The sequence below is a fragment of the Muscardinus avellanarius genome (genome assembly GCF_963383645.1).
Source record: "Muscardinus avellanarius genome assembly, chromosome: 7".
Classification (NCBI taxonomy): Eukaryota; Metazoa; Chordata; class Mammalia; order Rodentia; family Gliridae; genus Muscardinus; species Muscardinus avellanarius.
The window spans coordinates 9,980,171-9,997,971 of NC_137793.1; the positions used below are offsets into that span (position 1 = coordinate 9,980,171).

The 17,801-nt window shown below is 44.4% G+C and overlaps 1 protein-coding gene across 2 annotated transcripts in view; it reads left to right on the top strand.

Moving 5' to 3' along the window:
• Window positions 1-16,986, top strand: part of ITK (IL2 inducible T cell kinase) — a gene marked incomplete at both ends in the record, with an annotated part of 54,792 nt that extends 37,806 nt beyond the window's left edge. For both annotated transcript variants that reach the window (XM_080698889.1, XM_080698890.1), the window contains 8 exons: window positions 962-1,095; window positions 1,439-1,513; window positions 3,736-3,907; window positions 4,644-4,860; window positions 6,016-6,080; window positions 6,166-6,284; window positions 11,476-11,633; window positions 16,915-16,986. In XM_080698889.1, coding sequence (XP_080555015.1) covers window positions 962-1,095; window positions 1,439-1,513; window positions 3,736-3,907; window positions 4,644-4,860; window positions 6,016-6,080; window positions 6,166-6,284; window positions 11,476-11,633; window positions 16,915-16,986 — 1,012 coding nt within the window. The remainder of the gene's footprint in view (window positions 1-961; window positions 1,096-1,438; window positions 1,514-3,735; window positions 3,908-4,643; window positions 4,861-6,015; window positions 6,081-6,165; window positions 6,285-11,475; window positions 11,634-16,914) is intronic.
• Window positions 16,987-17,801: the final 815 nt, after the last annotated feature.

Below are 17,801 nucleotides of genomic sequence, written 5' to 3' on the forward strand. Positions count from 1 at the left end.
GCAGCTTAGCAAGGCCCTCAGCAATTTAGTGAGACTGTTTTAAATTAAAAAAAAAAAAAGTAAAATAGGGCTGAGGGCGTAGCTCAGAGGTTGAATGCACCTGGGTTCATGCCAAATCAGCAAAGGGAGGGGACCCAGGGGGCGAAGTCCTAAGGAAACCCAGAGCAAACATCCATCTAAGAGCATTCTTTTTGTGGAGTCACAAAAAATGCTTAATTCCTGCAGCCAGGAGCTGCGGCTATACTTGTAAAATACTGTCCACCAGAGCTCATTAGAGACGCAGCACCCAGGCTTTTGAAGGCAGATTGAAGTGCACCCTCCGCCTAGCACATACCCCAATCCCAGTCTCCCAGAAGGAACGCTCAGGTTCTGCCTAAACCACATTGCGGCCACGCAGTTTGGTCACAGCCAGCCGCCTGAGCACTTAGGGGGTGGGGAGAGCCCACCTGAGATCACCGTTCCAAAACACCAGCCAGAGCCTCTCCGTGGAAACAGGACTTTGTGAGGACAGTCATCAGGCCTGCTCTCTTAAATCTTCTGCTTAATGTCAAATTAATGGGAAGGGGCTAGAGAAGAGCTTCCTCAACAAACACTGTGGACGAGAAGGTAAAGCCACAGAGCAAGGCTGGTGAAACTGTAGCACCTGTGAGCCAGCCTCCCATTTCATAGCTATGGGAGAAACATCGCCAACCCACCACAGCGCCGTCACCCGCTGGTCCCAGATGCCGCCCCAGGGTACTTCTTAACACAACACTGATGGACCCAGGGCTGGCCTGTCAAGACTAGTTGTCTAGTCAGCTGCTTTGAGTAACCCGTCAGTACAGGTTGCAATACTGTGTATCTGCCATTTTCCTGTGAGGTTACAAAACAAAAAGAAGACGGCGCCAATACCGGTAGACACTGTTGCATCTCAGCCTTGGCTTCTCAGTAATCACCGCATCTGTGCTTTATTTGTTCAAAGCGAGAACAACCCGTGTATAAAGCATTATCACATCAAAGAAACAAACGACAACCCCAAGCGCTACTACGTGGCTGAGAAGTATGTATTTGACTCCATCCCTCTCCTCATCAATTACCACCAGCACAACGGAGGAGGTGAGTTCTGGGAGACAGAGCCCAAGGAGACGGGACAAAAGCCCCACCTGATTTCTTCATGCCAGATGAGCTGGCCCTAAATAATAATTAACTATGCATTTGGAAAAGGAAGCTGGTTATTTGATTATCTCCCTCATCTTGCGTTGCCAAGAGCAATTCCACCTCGGTGCTTATGCTTCTATCTCCTCAGCAAAGTGTGATGGCATCAGCGGGGCTCTGGGTCCGCCCCCCCCGCCCCAGCATTCACAGTAGCTCTTGCGTCTGATCTTTTTTTCCTGGTGATTTAATTTAGAGATGTCACCGCACATCTTTAACATTGCCTTTGGCTTTTCTATTGCCCCAGGCCTGGTCACTCGGCTCCGGTATCCCGTTTGTTCCTGGAGACAGAAAGCCCCAGTCACAGCTGGGCTGAGATACGGTGAGTACAATCAGAAATGTTAGGTATTTGGTGCTCGCTTTGGCAGCACATACACTAAAATTGGAACAATATAGAGAAGATTAGCCCGGCCCCTGCGCAAGGATGACGTGCAAATTTGTGAAGCGTTTCATATTTTTATATGCATACCCATGTTCATAGCAGCACAATTCGTAATAGCCAAAATATGGAACCAACCTAGGTCTCCATCAACAGATGTATGGATTGCAAAATAATTGCATCATTTTGCAACTTATACAAGGGATTGTAATATACATAATGTTACAGTTACAATACACACAATCCATACAACAGATTTCAGTACACACAAATACACACAATGAAATTTTACTCAGCTATAAAGAAGAACAAAATCAGGTCATTCGCAAGAAGATGGAAAGACCTGGAGAGCATTACGTTAAGTGATATCAGCCAAGCACAGAAAGAGAAGGGACTTATGTTTCCTCTAATATGCCCAAACTAGGGAGCATTAGGAATACCAGAGGGGCTCCAGATAATGGAGGGGAAACCTCAGCAAAGCTAGAATGGAAGGATAGGAGAGGAAGAAGGCTGAGGTTGATGAATGGAGGAGCTACATCCGAATATGTGTAGAGCATGGTCAATCTGGACAGTCATTGTTGGGAGGGGGGAGGGGCAGTCCAGGGGAAAGGGCACCAAGCACAGTCTGAATGTATGCCATTTTCAGTATGACCCACATAAAAATAAATAAATAAATAAATAAATAAATAAATAAATAAATGCTTCTGGGTTCAACTCCTTAGTACTATGAATGAATGAATGAATGAATGAATGACATATTGGTTTTTTTTTTAAAAAAAAAAGCACTTTTAGATATTTGAGCTAAAAGTCATGTTCCTAAAGGTCCAGGGCAAATTGTAAGGGGACTTGCTATGAGCCTAACTGTCCCCAGACTTCAGATGACCGTCACGGCAGGTGCCGTGCACCTGTGGAGTTAGCAGCACTCACCAGCCTTGACAGTGTGTTTGGGAGAAGTGTGTGTGTGAGACCAATGGTCTCTTTCAAGGGCGCTTCATCAGTGTGCTTTGGCTCTAGTGAGGAGCTCGTCGAGGACATGTTTATGAACACCTGCCTTGTGCACAGCACTCCACTAAATGCTACTAGAGCAATATTAGACAGCACCTTGGCACTGTGTCTCGGCCTGTCTTCTAGAAGTATTGTATTATCTAGTTTTCTGGGTCTTTTGCAAAGGCTGTAAGCTTGTAGTACAACAGGCAGAGTGCTAAAAGTTTCTGAGGGCCGGGTATGGTGGTGCACATCTGTCATCCTAGTACAGGCTGAGACTGGAGGATCGAAGGTTTGAGGTCAGACTCAGCAACATAGCAAGACCCTCCGCAACTTGGCAAGACCCTCTTTCAAAATTAAAAAAATAAGAATAATAAAATAGGGCTAGGGAGCCCGGTGGGGTGGCGCGTGCTTGTAATCCCAGCATTCAGGAGGCTGAGACAGGAGGATCGCAGTCCGCAGACAGCCTCAGCTAGTGAGGCCCTTTGCAACACAGTGAGACCCTGTTTTAAAATAAAGAATAAAAAAAAGTCTGGGGGTGTAGCTCAGAGGTAGAATGCTCCTGGGTTCCATCCCAGTACTTCAAAAAAAAAATAGGGCTAGGGGTATAGCACAGAGATAGAATGCCCCTGAGTTCAATCCCCAGTTACGCACATACACAAGCACGCACGCGCACACACACACACACACACACACACACACACACACACTTCTGAAGCCTTGCAATAATCCTTTCATTTATTTTCCCCACCCCCTTTTAATGGTTTATTTATTTATTTATTTATTTTGTCATGCTAGGGATTGAACTAAGGGGCATTCTGCGTTCAAGCTATACCCACACCCTACTTTTTATTTTGATTTTGAAACAGTCTAAGTTCATGAGAGTCTCACTGCTTGCTGAGGCTGTCTTCCAACCTGTGATCCCCCTGCTTCAGCCTCCCAAGTATTGAGATTACAAGCCTGCTCCACCACCCCCGGCTTTAATGGTTTTAAGTGCTTATCCTATGTTACTCTTGGGGGGAAGGTTGATAACTAGCCACGAGAGTTCTAAGTCTAGGACTTACACCATTTGCAACCTTTGAGTTAGGGTACGTTATGGTTCAATTCTAGGTCTTTTTGTAGCTCTGGTCCTTATTAAATGCCTGCTCCACAAAACCAACTCCCCGTTCACTCTCTTCCAGGCAAGTGGGTGATCCATCCCTCCGAGCTCACGTTCGTGCAGGAGATCGGCAGTGGGCAGTTTGGGTTGGTGCATCTTGGCTACTGGCTCAAGAAGGACAAAGTGGCTATCAAAACCATTCAGGAGGGGGCGATGTCCGAAGAGGACTTCATAGAGGAAGCCGAAGTCATGATGTAAGTGGCTGAAACAAGGTCATGCCAACACCTCAGGAGGATGCCCATGGCTCCAAACAGCATGCATGGTGGCACACCCCTGTAATCCATGAACTTGGGAGGCTGAGACAGGAGGATCACAGGTTCAAGGCCAGTCTCAGCAACTTAGCAAGGCTCTCAGAAGCTTAGCAAGACCCTGTTTCCAAATAAAAAATAAAATAGGGCTGGGGGTTTAGCTCAGAGGTAGAATGCCCCTGGGCTCCATCTCCAGTACCAAAAACAAACAAATAAAACCTCTATAATCCATATGGTGCCACCTGCCACCTCCCTGCTCAGATCCCAGAAGTGGCTTTGCTCTTGGCGCAGAGAATAAAATGAAGCTTCTCACCATGGTCCCCAAGGCCGCCATGATCTGGCCCCATCGCCACCCACCTCCCAGTCTGGTGTCCTCTTATCTCCTTTCTGGTCTGTGACATGCCAGCCACACTGTCCTCTGTTCCTCTCCACCCTGACTCCCTTCTGTGTTGGCTTTAATGACATGGTTTTGGTTTGGGGCAAAGGATGGGTTCTGTTTGCAAAGCCACCATGAGCTGGACAAAGAAGACAGTTCGGTTGTTTTTTTTTTTTGTTTCTTGTTTTTTTTTTGTTTTTGTTTTTGTTTTGGGTATTGTTTTTGGTCTGATAAAAAGCCCAACAGTTTTTGGAAAGCTGAGTTTGGGCCATCTCACCCACCCCTGGCATTTTTTTTTTCCTGCAGGAAACTCTCACACCCCAAGCTGGTCCAGCTGTATGGCGTGTGTCTGGAGCAGGCCCCCATCTGCCTGGTGTTTGAGTTCATGGAGCACGGCTGCCTGTCGGATTACTTGCGCAGCCAGCGGGGGCTCTTCACCGCGGGAACGCTACTCGGCATGTGCCTGGACGTGTGTGAGGGCATGGCCTACCTGGAGAAGGAGTGCTTCATCCACAGAGACCTGGTAGGAGGGTGCGGGCCACGCCCCCAGGTGCAGGTTTCAGGGTCGCATCCCAGTGATATGGGCAGCCACCTCCCATCTCCTCTCAGCTCGTCCCACCTCCACCCACTCCTGGTGGTCCTGGCCTGAAAGTGTTTTTCGAGGGCTCAGGTCTGGGCTCTACTTCCAGCTTACACTCTGGACATCTCCATTTGCATTCCTCCCCAAAGGTGCTAGCAGCTTTTCCTCCGTAGACTCTTTGTGCCTCAGTCCAGTCCTGCTAAAATGAAGTAGACAAGCACGGCTTTTCCTAAAGTGTTCCTATCCGAGGATCTTCCAGAATAGCAGTGGGATGACCCCCAAAACCACCCTCTGATGACCCCCAAAACCGCCCTCTGAAACGCTGCTGGTGGGACTCAGGAATATTCCTGTGATGTTCCAAGTGACTTGTAGGCACTTTCAGATATGAGACCAGCTGGCAGTTTATCTCCAAGGATTCCTCCAATGTAGCCTCTTGTGATGCTAATTAGAAGTCAGGTCCTCTCTCCCTCTTAGAATGCTAAGATGATCGTCATCCTCAAAATAGCCTTCGATTAATAAAATGGGAGCCGGACGTGGTGGCGCACGCTTGTAATCCCAGCATTTGGGAGGCTGAGACGGGAGGATCAAGGTTTGCAGTCAGCCTCAGCTACTTTGTGAGGCCCTTTGAAGCGCAGTGAGATGCTCTTTCAAAATAAAGAATAAAACATAGGGCTGGGGGTGGAGTTCAGAGGTAGAATGCCCTTGGGTTCCATCCCCAGTACCCAGTACTGCAAAAAATAGATAAATACATAAAATAAAATGGGAGACGCTCTTCATATAATCCCAGAGCCCACGTCTGTCATCTGGTTTCTTTGCAGCAAATCACTCGTCAGGGAACACCATGAATGCCTCTTCTAATTAGGGTCCAGGAATGAAGACAAACTTATTCATCCTGATAAAGGGCATTACACATTCAACTTTGTGGTTAACTTCCAGCAGGTGGGCGGGCATGAGTGACCCGTCATTAACATTTGTAAAACTCCTCAAGGTCCTACCCCACCACACACACAGAGCAAAGACTGGTAAGGGAGACTCCTGGATTACTGATTCCCCACCAACAGTCCTCTTTTCTCTTCTGTTTGCCGGTCTCCCCTCCAGGCTGCCCGAAATTGTTTGGTGGGAGAAAACCAAGTCATCAAGGTGTCCGACTTTGGGATGACGAGGTAACCCCGGGAACGCGGGGTCAGCAGAGTCTCCGTGAGTGGCGCAGGCCCCTGAACATCCTTTTTCTTTCTGCGCTCTTCCCAGATTCGTCCTTGATGACCAATACACCAGTTCCACGGGCACCAAATTCCCAGTGAAGTGGGCGTCCCCAGAAGTGTTCTCTTTCAGCCGCTACAGCAGCAAGTCGGATGTGTGGTCCTTCGGTGAGTATCATCCTGCCACGTGGTCTGCGACTGCAGCATCTGACAGTCTCCCTCCTCTGGTCCCTGTGTGTGGAGGGCATTCCAGTAAGGGGCTGAGAACAGCCCAGAGGGTATAAAAGGGCCCTTGTGACTGTATTTGTTCCTAGAGATCTTTGAAATGGGAGAGACTTAAAAAGAGAAGTGGAAACCGATTCCGATGGCATCTACTATGTCAGGAGAGTAAATACGTACTCCTTGAAGGCAGGGCTCGCGTTTCGTTCAACCTTATATTCCCACACTTAACCTTTCATAGGTATTACATGCATTCACCAACAATTTATGGAGCGCCTACTATGTGCCAGGAGCTCATGTAGGTGTGGAGGCGGCGGCAGTGCATAGAAGAGAATCTTACTCTTGGAGTTCAATTTTTAGCGAAGACGGGAGACAGATAGCCATCATATCTAGCAGTCGTACCCAGCAGATAGAAGATTTAGCCAAGCAGGGGCTAATAAGTACTATGAATAAAATAAAACAGTAATGGGACTGAGAGTAGCTGGGATGAAGGAGAGGTTGGCTCTAACTAGTGTGGTCTTGGAAGGGGAATCTTGAGCAGACACTTGCATGAGGAGAGGGAACTGTCACCAGTCCAGGAGCTCTGGAGCAGTGTCCCTGACAGAGGGACCAGCAAGTGCAGGAGTTTCATCTGCCCAAAGAACTGGGGTCCTGCCTTGGTGGGAAAACACCAGGCAATAAAGTTGAAAGGCTAGGGAAGCATTAGAATTACTTTTTTTTTAAATATGCTTTTATTGGTGCATTAGAGTCTCACGTCATAATGTAAACCATGTTGACAGTGACATACGCAGACGGAGAGGCATTAGAATTTCTAAAGGAAGCCAGGCGTGGTGGCGCATGCTTGGCATCCCAGCGCTTGAGAGGCTGAGACAGGAGGATCCTGGTTCGTGGCCAGCCTCAGCTAGTTAGCGAGGCCCTCAACAACTTAGTGGGACCCTGTTTCAATTTAAAAAAATAAAAAATCAGCCGGGCGTGGTGGCGCACGCTTGTAATCCCCGTGCTTGGGAGGCGGAGACAGGAGGATCGCGCTGGTTCGGAGCCAGCCTCGCTGGCTTAAGAGACTCTGTTTCCACATAAAAATGTTAAAAAATAGGTCTGGGAGTGTAGCCCGTGGGAGTGTATACCGGAGGTAGAAGGGCTTCCAGGAACCCCAGTACCACCAAAATAATAATAATAATAATAATAATAATAATAATAATAATAATAAAAATAAATAAATAAATAAAAAAATAAAAAATCAGGCTGGGGGTGTAGCTCAGAGGTAGAATGCCCCTGGGTTCAATCCCCAACACCACACACACAAAAAAAATTTTCTAAACAGCATAAGGGGGATGAAACAGTGAATGTTCTCAGGGTGTCAGGAAGTACTAAATGTTCTTGGCGAATTTGTTATGTCAACGTAAGTTGTAGTTTGTGCAAACTAAAAGTGTGCAAAAATATGCCAGATATTTTTCTTGATTCGGATTAAACTTTGGATAGGAGCTGCTTGTAGATTGCTCTTGCCCTTCTATATGAAGATTTCACTGAGGACTTACTAATCATAGACATTGAGGGGAAAGCTAGCTACATGTCTTAGAAAAAAAAACTGGTTTTAAATTGGGTGCGGTGGCACACGCTTGTAATCCCAGTACTTGAGAGGCTGAGACAGGAAGATCCAGGTTTGTGGCCAGCCTTAGCACTTAGCCTTATGCAACTTAGTGAATAAAGTATAAAAAAATGTTAATTACGGGTCACTAATGCCCGCCCACCTGCTGGAAGTTAACTGCAAAGATGAATGTGTAATGCCCTTTATCAGGATGAAATAAAGTATAAAAAAATCAGGCTGGGGGTGTAGTCTGGAGATAGCATGTCCCTGGGTTCCATCCCCAGCACCACAAAAAAAAAAAAAAAAAAAAAAAAGAACTCGTTTTAAAATCTTCAGTATTTTGGAATGTCCATTCCCAAGAGCCAAGTGCTCTTTTAATTATGAGCTCTTCTGATCGATTCTCACCAGGCTTAGCTGCTACTTTGTTAGCCAGGTTTAAGTTATAGAGGGAACTTGGGGGAAGTTGTGTGATGTCATGCTTACACAATCCTCCTCCTCCTCCCAGTGTGGGCAACTAGGAAAGTTGAGGCTGACCCGTGTCATCTCCCGTAGATGACAGAGCGGGTCACACCTCACCAGGCCGGGCCCCACGAGGGCATGCTCAGAGCTGGCCACCCCAGCCCCTTCGCCTTCTCATCCTGAATGGGGTTTATTCCGCCACAGAGTGTCAGCCCGGGAATTTTCTGGTGCATTTTCCAATTAGAGAGGCTGAAATTCTTCCCTTTCTCCCATGTATTGCCTGAAGAGAGTTTAGAAATGAGGCAGACAGATGGAAGCAGAGCAAGGGTTCAGGAGGAGAGAAAAAAGTGTGAGAAAACCGGCGTAGCCACAGAGCGCCGGAGACCTGGCGGGGTGAGCGCTTCCTGCCTGCCTCGGCCCATGTGACTTTGTCAAAAAGACATGTGTGTTGTGCTTTCTGCCCTGATTAGCTGTGCTATTTTGAGCAAGTTAGGAACCCACTCTGAGCCTCCCTCGATTTCTTCTTTACTCTTTAGAAGGTCCGTAGTAAAGCAATAACGTTAGAACCGTGTCTCAGCAGCATCGCTCCACTTTCGAAAAAAACCTCCCCAGGTATCTTGGCTAAATAGTCTTTTTTACAGTCAGGCTCTGAATTTTCAACTCCTCAAGCACCCCCGAGGTGCCCCCAGGAAGCTTGACCCAGATGAGCTGGGCCGGAACCCAGCAATCTGCAATGAGAATAAGTTTCTGAGGTGATCTTTGTTTAGGTGTTTTGGGGACCACACTTTAGGAAGTTCTGTTTAATGTTCCCGGCCTATACTCGGTCAGGCGATCTGCAAGCTCCCTCTTGGCTAGGTGATATATGAATGTACTAGTCCAAGATAAAGATGAAGTGGGTGTGACCTTTCTGTGGAGGACAGAGGGCTAAAGGGATCCTATCAGAGGTCCAACTGACCTGAAGCTGCGCTTTGCTCGGCTTATTCCATGCAGGCTGAGTATGCTTATACAAAATCCTTGGCATCCAAAGTATTTCAGATTTCAGATGCTGGAATATTTGCACATACATAATAAGATATCTTGAAGATGAGACCCACATCTAGCCAAATTCACTTGTTTTGTAAACATTTTATATACCTAGCCTTGAAGGTAATTTCATGATTTTGTGTGTGTGTGTGTGTGAGTCTAGGAATGGAACCCAGAGGCATTCGACCTCCGTGCTATACCTCCTGCCCTATTTTTTATTCTTTATTTTGAAACCAGGTCTCACTGAGTTGCAGAGGGCCTCACTAAGTAGCTGAGGCTGTCCGTGAACCATGATCCTCCAGTCTCAGCCTCCCAAATGCTGGGATTACAAGCATGTGCCACCATGCCTGGCTTATATGACATTTTTAAATGATTTGTTCAATCCGGTCATGGTGGCGGATGCTTATAATCCCAGTACTTGGGAGGCTGAGATAAGAGGATCACAGGTTTGTGGCTAGCTTCAGCTACTTAGGAAGGCCCTTCACAACGTAGTGAGACCCTGTTTCAAAAATAAAGGGTGGGGGATATAGCTCAGAGATAGAATGTCCCTGCATTCAATCCCCAGTACCACAATCAGTCTGTCTGTCAATCAATCAATCAATGATTTATTCCTGAAATGAGGTTTCATGTTGTGGAATTTTCTACTTCTAGTGTATTGTAAGTACTCAAAGTTGGGTTTGGATGCTTTTGTGATCTTTGCTTTAAAGGTATCAAGCCTACTTTTTTTTTAAACAGGAATTGCCTATTTAATAAGTATAAAATATACATATAATAATCTTGAAAAGCTTTCTTTTGTTCACAAACATATATACAAAATGAACAGTACAATTAAAGATTATCTGTATAATGCTCACACATGCATGCACTCTGAAACTCAATAAACAAGTTGCATCATCTCAACCAAAATGAACAGCTCTATGCATTTAAAATAAATACAAGCAAAGCCAGGTGTGGCGGCGCACACTTGTAATCCCAGCATTTGGGAGGCTGAGACAGGAGGATCACGGTTTGTGATCAGCTACTTAGTGAGGCCCTTTGCACCTTAGTGAGACCCTGTTTCAAAAAATATGAAGACTAGCACCGGCTTGGTGGCACTAGTATTTATATATTCGCAGGTTTGAAGCCAGCCTCGCTGGCTTAAGAGACCCTGTTTCCAAATAAAATATAAAATAGGTCTGGGAGTATAGCCCAGAGGTAGAAGTGTTCCATCCCCAGTACCACTAAATATATATTGACTAAGAAAATAGGGCTGGAGGTGTAGCTCTGAGGTAGAATGTCCCTGGGTTCCATCCCCAGTACCGCAAAAATAAATAAAAATAATAAAATACAGGGCTGGGGGTGTAGCTCGGAGGTAGAATGCCCCTGGGCTCCATCCCCAGTACTACAAAAAATAAAATTATTTCAGAAGAAAACCACATTTTTGATGTGCAATTATATTTTTATTTTCATGAAAGTTTATGTCTGAATACTTTTTATTTTTTTGTTTAGCCTTGCATTTTTAAAAATCAAACCGAATCCGCATTTTTAACTCTCAACTTCTGATTTGTTGTTAAAAATCAGAAAATACGACAATCCTAAGCCCTCGTTTCCATCTGCCACTCCACGGCGGGAGCCACATTCTAGCCGTCCCCCTCTGACAGAACTTTGGTCTCTGGCCTTTCAGTCTTCATCAGCCGCTGGAGTCTCACATTTGATGTGATAATAATAAACACCCAGCACGTTATCATGAACACCCACCCTGTTCATTATATCAAGAGTGGACCTTCGAGTTTTCATCCCCTGCAACTTTTAGCTATAGCCTTCAAGTTCGATAGAACAAAACCTATTGCCGCTAGGAAGGTGGAGAAATGTCAGGTTTTTAAAAGTAGACAAAATGATAGTCAACTAATAAACAAAATGTAAAATGAAATAGGATAGGCTTAGCAAACCGGATGTGGGCTCGGCGCTGTACTTCTGGAAGCCTGAAGGGAGAGACGTGAGTGGTATGCCAAGGAGCCTGATCCTGGAGGAGGGCATTTGCCTGCTCCTCGTAGGCGTTGTCCTCAGCTGTGCTGTGCTCGTTTCTGCTCCTAGGGGTGCTGATGTGGGAAGTCTTCAGCGAAGGCAAAATCCCGTACGAGAACCGAAGCAACTCGGAGGTGGTGGAAGACATCAGCACCGGATTCCGCTTATATAAGCCCCGGCTGGCCTCCTCGCCCGTCTACCAGGTCATGAACCACTGCTGGAAAGAGGTCAGTGGACCGCGAGGGATGGTAACGCGCCAGGCCAGCGCCCGCCTCCTTCCCCAGAGGAAGGAGCGTTCCCCGAAGGATGGGGCAGCAGGGATGGCCAAGACAGATGGGCAGGAAAGTGACTCTGAGAGTCTTTGAATTTTTAACTGTTACCTTAATAATACATATTCTGAGGTACAGCGTGATGACTTGATGCAATGTGTAATGACCAAATCAAGTTAACATTTTTTTACCAGTAACTTTTTAAAATAATTTGGATTAACACATACTAACGGAACATACCTATGGGGGGTGGTGTGATATTTCAGTGCATGGATACAGCGTGTCCTGATCAAATCAGGGTGATAGCAGTTCCGTCTCCTTGTCCCTGCCCCATGCCTGGAGCCTTGCAGCCTTTCCTCTACTTTTTTTTTTAATTTTTATTTATTTTTTAAGGCATTCATTTTATTTTATTTTTATTGTTTGTATTCTTTTTTATTATTGAACATAAATGGTATACATTTAAACTATACTTGGTGTAGACTAGACTAGAGTGACCATCGTCACCCACTGTGCTGTGAAACACAGGAAAAGGTTCCTTTCACCCAACTATGTCTTGGCACTCGTTACCAACCTCCCAGTCCTGCTTCCTCCTGCCCTTCCATCCTCCAGTCATCCCTCTTCTACATTCTTACATTCAGATTGATATTTTTTTTATTTCTTTAGCTTCCACACACAAGAGAGGACCTGCAGTATTTGTCTTGGTGTCTGATGTTTCGCTTAACATAATGTCCTCCAGCTCCATCCATGTTGCCGCAGATGACAGGATTTCATTCTTCTTTGGGGCTGAATAGTATTCCAGTGTGTGTGGGTGTGTGTGTGTTTGTGTGTGTGTTCTTTATTTATTCAACCGCTGATGAGCATTTGTGTTTGATTCCATATCTTAGCTATTGTGAATAGTGCTGGCATGAATGTGAGCGTACATGTATCTCTCTCTGATTTGTTGATGTCATTTCCTTTGAATATATACCCAGAGGTAGAAGAGACATGGTAAATCTACTTTTAGTTTTTGGAGGAATGCTCAAACGGCTCTCCAAAATTCCTGTATTAATTTTCATTTCTACCAACAGCATATAAGTTTCCTTCTTTCTACTTTCTTTCTTTCTACATCCTCACCAGTATTTGTTATTTCTCTAGGAACTGGGTAGATCCCTCATTTATAACAGAGCTAATAGCAACCTTAAATATTGTTGAATTTGCTATGCAGTATCATACTGCCGTAAGCATAGTTTCAGAGAGGAGGAGGGTGGAGCGAGGCGGGCACTCTCCTCTCTATCATCATGAAACCACTAAACACTGTCTTTAGCTCTGTAACTATGGGGACAGGAGTCCACTTTGTGCCATGAAAATACTAAGATGGCTTAATGAAGGTTTTATCCATTTGTTCAGCAATTCAAAGTCTAGAGCGCTCCACCCCCTACCAGGTGGTTCCATCACTCCATCCTTGGCTCATAAGCTCCGACTTAAGCCACATCAGCGTGCAGCTTAGGTGTTCTTTTGGTGAGTTAGAAAATTGTAAATTTCAGCCAAAGTAAAAAAGTACCTGAAGTAGAAAGGCAACAAAAATTCAGATTATTGAAGGACAATAGGGTGGAAATACACACACACACACACACACACACACACACACACACACACATATATGCAGATATATTATATATATGTATATGTGTATATATTATTTGGATTTTTAGATATTGTCTCACCTTTACCATTTCTTTACTATTAACCTTGTACAATTCTCTGAACTTCCTTTTACTTATTTGGAAGAGAATTAAACAATGCTTGATCTGTAAGTTGACACAGCTTTTATAACCAGAAACAAAAAGACATATAATAATGACCTAAACAAAGGCACAAAACAAATCTTGTTCACTTCCTAAGGATTAAATACTCTCATAATAATGATACCTGATATACATTTGGTTCTTACTTATTTTTTCTTTTAACGTGTGTGTGTGTATGTGTGTTTGTGTGTGCGTGTGTGCGTGTGTGTGTGTGTGTGCTGGGACTTGAACCCAGGGTCCTTCTACTTCCAAGCTAAACCCCAAGCCCATGTATGTATGTATGTGTGTGTATATATATATATATATTTATTTATTTATTTATTTATTTATTTATTTATTTATTTATAGCGTGTGACACCATGCCCAGCTTTTTAAAGACCTACAAGCCGGGCGTGGTGGCGCACGCTTGTAATCCCCGCGCTTGGGAGGCTGAGACAGGAGGATCGCGCAGGTTCGAAGCCAGCCTCAGCTACTGAGTGAGGCTCTCAGCAACTTAGCGAGACCCTGTTTCCAAATAAAATATAAAATATAGGTCTGGGGGTATAGCCCACAGGTAGGAAGCCTCTGGGTTCCACCCCCAGTACCACAAAAAAAATATAAAACCTGAGGAGTACAGAGAGTTCCAATACACTCTCCTCCCCTGCTGGTTGCTAACATTTTGCAGGACTGTGGTACGTTTGTAGCAATGAATAATCCTCTAGCAACACCCTATTGTTAATAATAGTCCATAACTTACATTAAAGTCACTCTTGGTGCTATGGAATTCAAGGATTTTGAAAAAATACATAATGCCTTGTATCCAACCATTGTAGTATCATACAGAACAGTTTCACTGCCCTGAACATCCTGGGTGCTCCTGTTCATCTTCCCCCATCCCCAAGCCACTGGCAACTACTGATCTTTTTACAGTCTCCAGAGTTTAGCCTTTTACAGAAGATCAGATGAGTAAAGTAATACAATATGTAGCATTTTCAGGCTGGCTTCCTTTACCTAGCAATATGCATCTAAGGTGGTGCCATTTTTCTTTTGAGAGCTCATTCTTTTTATGGCAGAATAATATTCCATTGTATGGATATACCATGGTTTGTGTAGCCACTCACCTAACTGAAAGAAATCTTGGTCGCTTTCATTTTTCAGCAGTTATGAGTAAAGCTGCCATAAGCATTTATGTGCAGATGGATCCGCTTACGTGGATCTATTTATGGACATCAAGTTTCAACCTGAGCAAATGCCCACGTATGGTAAGACTATGATTAGCCTTGAAAGCAAGTGCTGACTGTCTTTTGAAGGAGCTGCACTGTTTTGTATTCTCACCGTGTCTTAGCGATGGAATTCTTAGCCATGTTAGTATTTGCTGTGTTGGATTTCAGATATTCTTATAGATGTGTTGTGGTATTTCATTGTTGTTTTAATTTTATTTCTCTGGTGACATTTGATGCTGTTCTTCTTGTATGCTTATTTGCCATCTGGTTATCTTCTTGGTGGAATGTCTGTTCAGATCTTTTGCCCATTTTTTTTTTAACCTAGGCTGTTTTTTTATTGTTGATTTTAAGAATTGTGTGTGCATTTTGTATATAAGTTCTTTATCAGCTATTTTGCAAGTATTTGCTCTTGTTTTTCTTATTTACACTTTAATACTGTCTTTTACAGAGAGGTCCTTAATTTTAACAAGTTTCAACATCATTTTTTTCCCCCGTGAGTTGTGCTTTGGATATTGTATCTAAAAACTCACTGCAAAACCCAGAGTCATTTAGATTTTCTTCTATGTTATCTCATGAAAGTTTTATATAAGCTGTGCATTTTATGTTTGGGTCAGTTATCTACTCAAATTTAATTTTTGTGGAAGGCGTGAGGTCTGACAGTAGAATAACTGATTTGGTTTTTTATACTTTTACTGGTGCATTAGAGTTTTACACTTACGGCCTTGCATCCTAGTGTAGTAAGTACTGATAGTGACCTGCATACACACGGTGGCTGGTGAGTTTCCCAGCTTCCTCCCCACTCCCCACCCTCCCCATATATGATACATGGTGTTGAGATTGGCACTGGTATTCTCACGTATGTATGCACATAATGCCCATGGAAGTCTTGCATTAGTTATTTCCAATCATTGTTTTGTATGGGGTCATACAGTTACTCCACCACTGGCTTGTTCCTTTGTCAAAGACCAGTTTACTGTATTTATATGGAGCTATTTATGGACTTTCTCGTTTGTTCCATTGATCTATTTGTTTGTCCTTTCACCAGTACCACAATATCATGATTATCACGTTTTTGTTGTTTTGTTTTGTTTTGTTTTGTTTTGCAGTACTGGGGATTGAACCTGGGGCATTCTACCCCCAAGCTATACCCCTAGGCCTATTTTTTTTATTCTTTAATTTGAAACGAGGTCTCATTCTCACTAAGTTGTGGAGGGCCTCACTGAGTATCTGAGGCTGACCACAAACCTGCGATCCTTCTGTCTCAGCCTCCTAAATACTGGGATTACAAGTGTGTGCCCCCATGCCTGGCTTTATAGTAAATCTTTGAGCCAGACAGTGTCAGTCTTCCAATGTCCTTCTTCTTCATCATGGTCATATTAGCTATCTGGGTCCTTTGCCTCTGCATATAAACTATAAAGTTTTTTTTTTGTCAATATCCACAAAATAACTTGCTAGAATTTTTTTTGGAATTGTATTGAACCATTAGATCAAGTTGGTAAGAATCAATATCTTAACACTCTAGTCTTCCTATCCATGAACATGAAATACCTCTCCATTTACTTAGATCTTCTTTGACTTTTTTTTTTTTTTTTTTTTTTTTGGTGGTACTGGGGTTCCTGGAAACCCTTTTACCTCCGGGCTACACTCCCAGACACCTATTTTATATATATATATATATATATATATATATATATATTTTTTTTTTTTTTTTTTTTTTTTTTTGAAACAGGGTCTCTTAAGCCAACGCAATCCTCCTGTCTCTGCTTCCCAAGCACCGGGATTACAAGCATGTGCCACCACGCCCAGCCCTTTATTGGGATTTTGTTCTCCTCATATGAATCCTGTACATATTATATGAGATCGTATACCTAAATATTCCTTTTTGAAGGTTATTTAGTACAAATTTTATTCTTCATGATTTGACTCTCAAAATGATTTTATAAGGTAGATTTTATCGTTACCTCCTTTTGAAAGACAACAAAACTAACATTCAAAGAGCTTTTGTAGCCTGCCCAATGTGATGTCCCACAGCTAATGTGACTGGTAAAGTTGAGATTTGAAACCAGGGCATCTGGTTTCAGAATACCTGCTATTAACAATGAGGTCAGCATGCCTTCAACACAGTCTATACGGAAGTATATTGTAAAATCAGCAGAGGCCACTCACTGCTATTGAATTCTGCTGGCTTGCTTTGGATTTAGCTGTGACATAAAAGTACAAGGAACTCACAAAGGTCTTTTTCTTCCTCTCTAGAGACCAGAAGACCGGCCACCCTTCTCCAGACTGTTTGGCCAACTGGCTGAAATCGCAGAAGCGGGACTTTAGTAGGGCCTCGCTGCCAGGCCACAGGAATATATCAGTATATCGCGCCCAGAGGAAGATTGCCCTCTTCTCATAGAGCATTAAGAGCTGCCACCAGCCCAGGACTTCCCCGCGGCAGCCTGGCCCACAACACTGGCCCCTGAGCTGCCACGACTGCATCCCGACAGAGGCTGGGGGCCCCAGGGAGCTGGGAGCCAGGCCAGCACAGCAGCGATGTCGCCACACCCCTCTAGCCTCTTGTCACAGGGGGTGCACAAACCTCAGCCTGGAAGCTTTCAGGAAACGTTTCTTGCACTTTTTAGCAATACAGAGAGACAGATGTGGGACCTCAGATCCTTATTTTTATTGTTATTTTAAACATGGATTTAATGGCTTAAGAGACCCAGCAAAGTTTATGGCTTTATTTGACCCAGCAACACAATATCTCAGTATACGGGGGCAGAAAAGGGAATCAGAAGCACATTTCTTTTTCTAAGAAAACCACCAGTGAGTTGTTTAAGGCCAGGAAGCGTGCTCTGTCGCTCCGACGCTGTGGACCGCAGCTTCCTGCCATAGACGGGCTGAGGCCGTTGCCCACACAGAGGCCGGATGTCCTGAGCAGGAGCTCCATGAGGTTTCCCAGAGCACACCGCCACCTCGCTACCTGAAGAGGCCTGGTGAGCTCCACAGGGCACTGCAGTGAACCATTCAGACAGAGCCCATGGCTGGACCACTGGGTAGCTGATGTCCATCAGGACGAAGAGACGTCTACCGGAGGGGAGCCAGGTGGCCCCCAAAAGCTTTTATACTGTTACCATTCCAGTGCTTCTACTTGTACC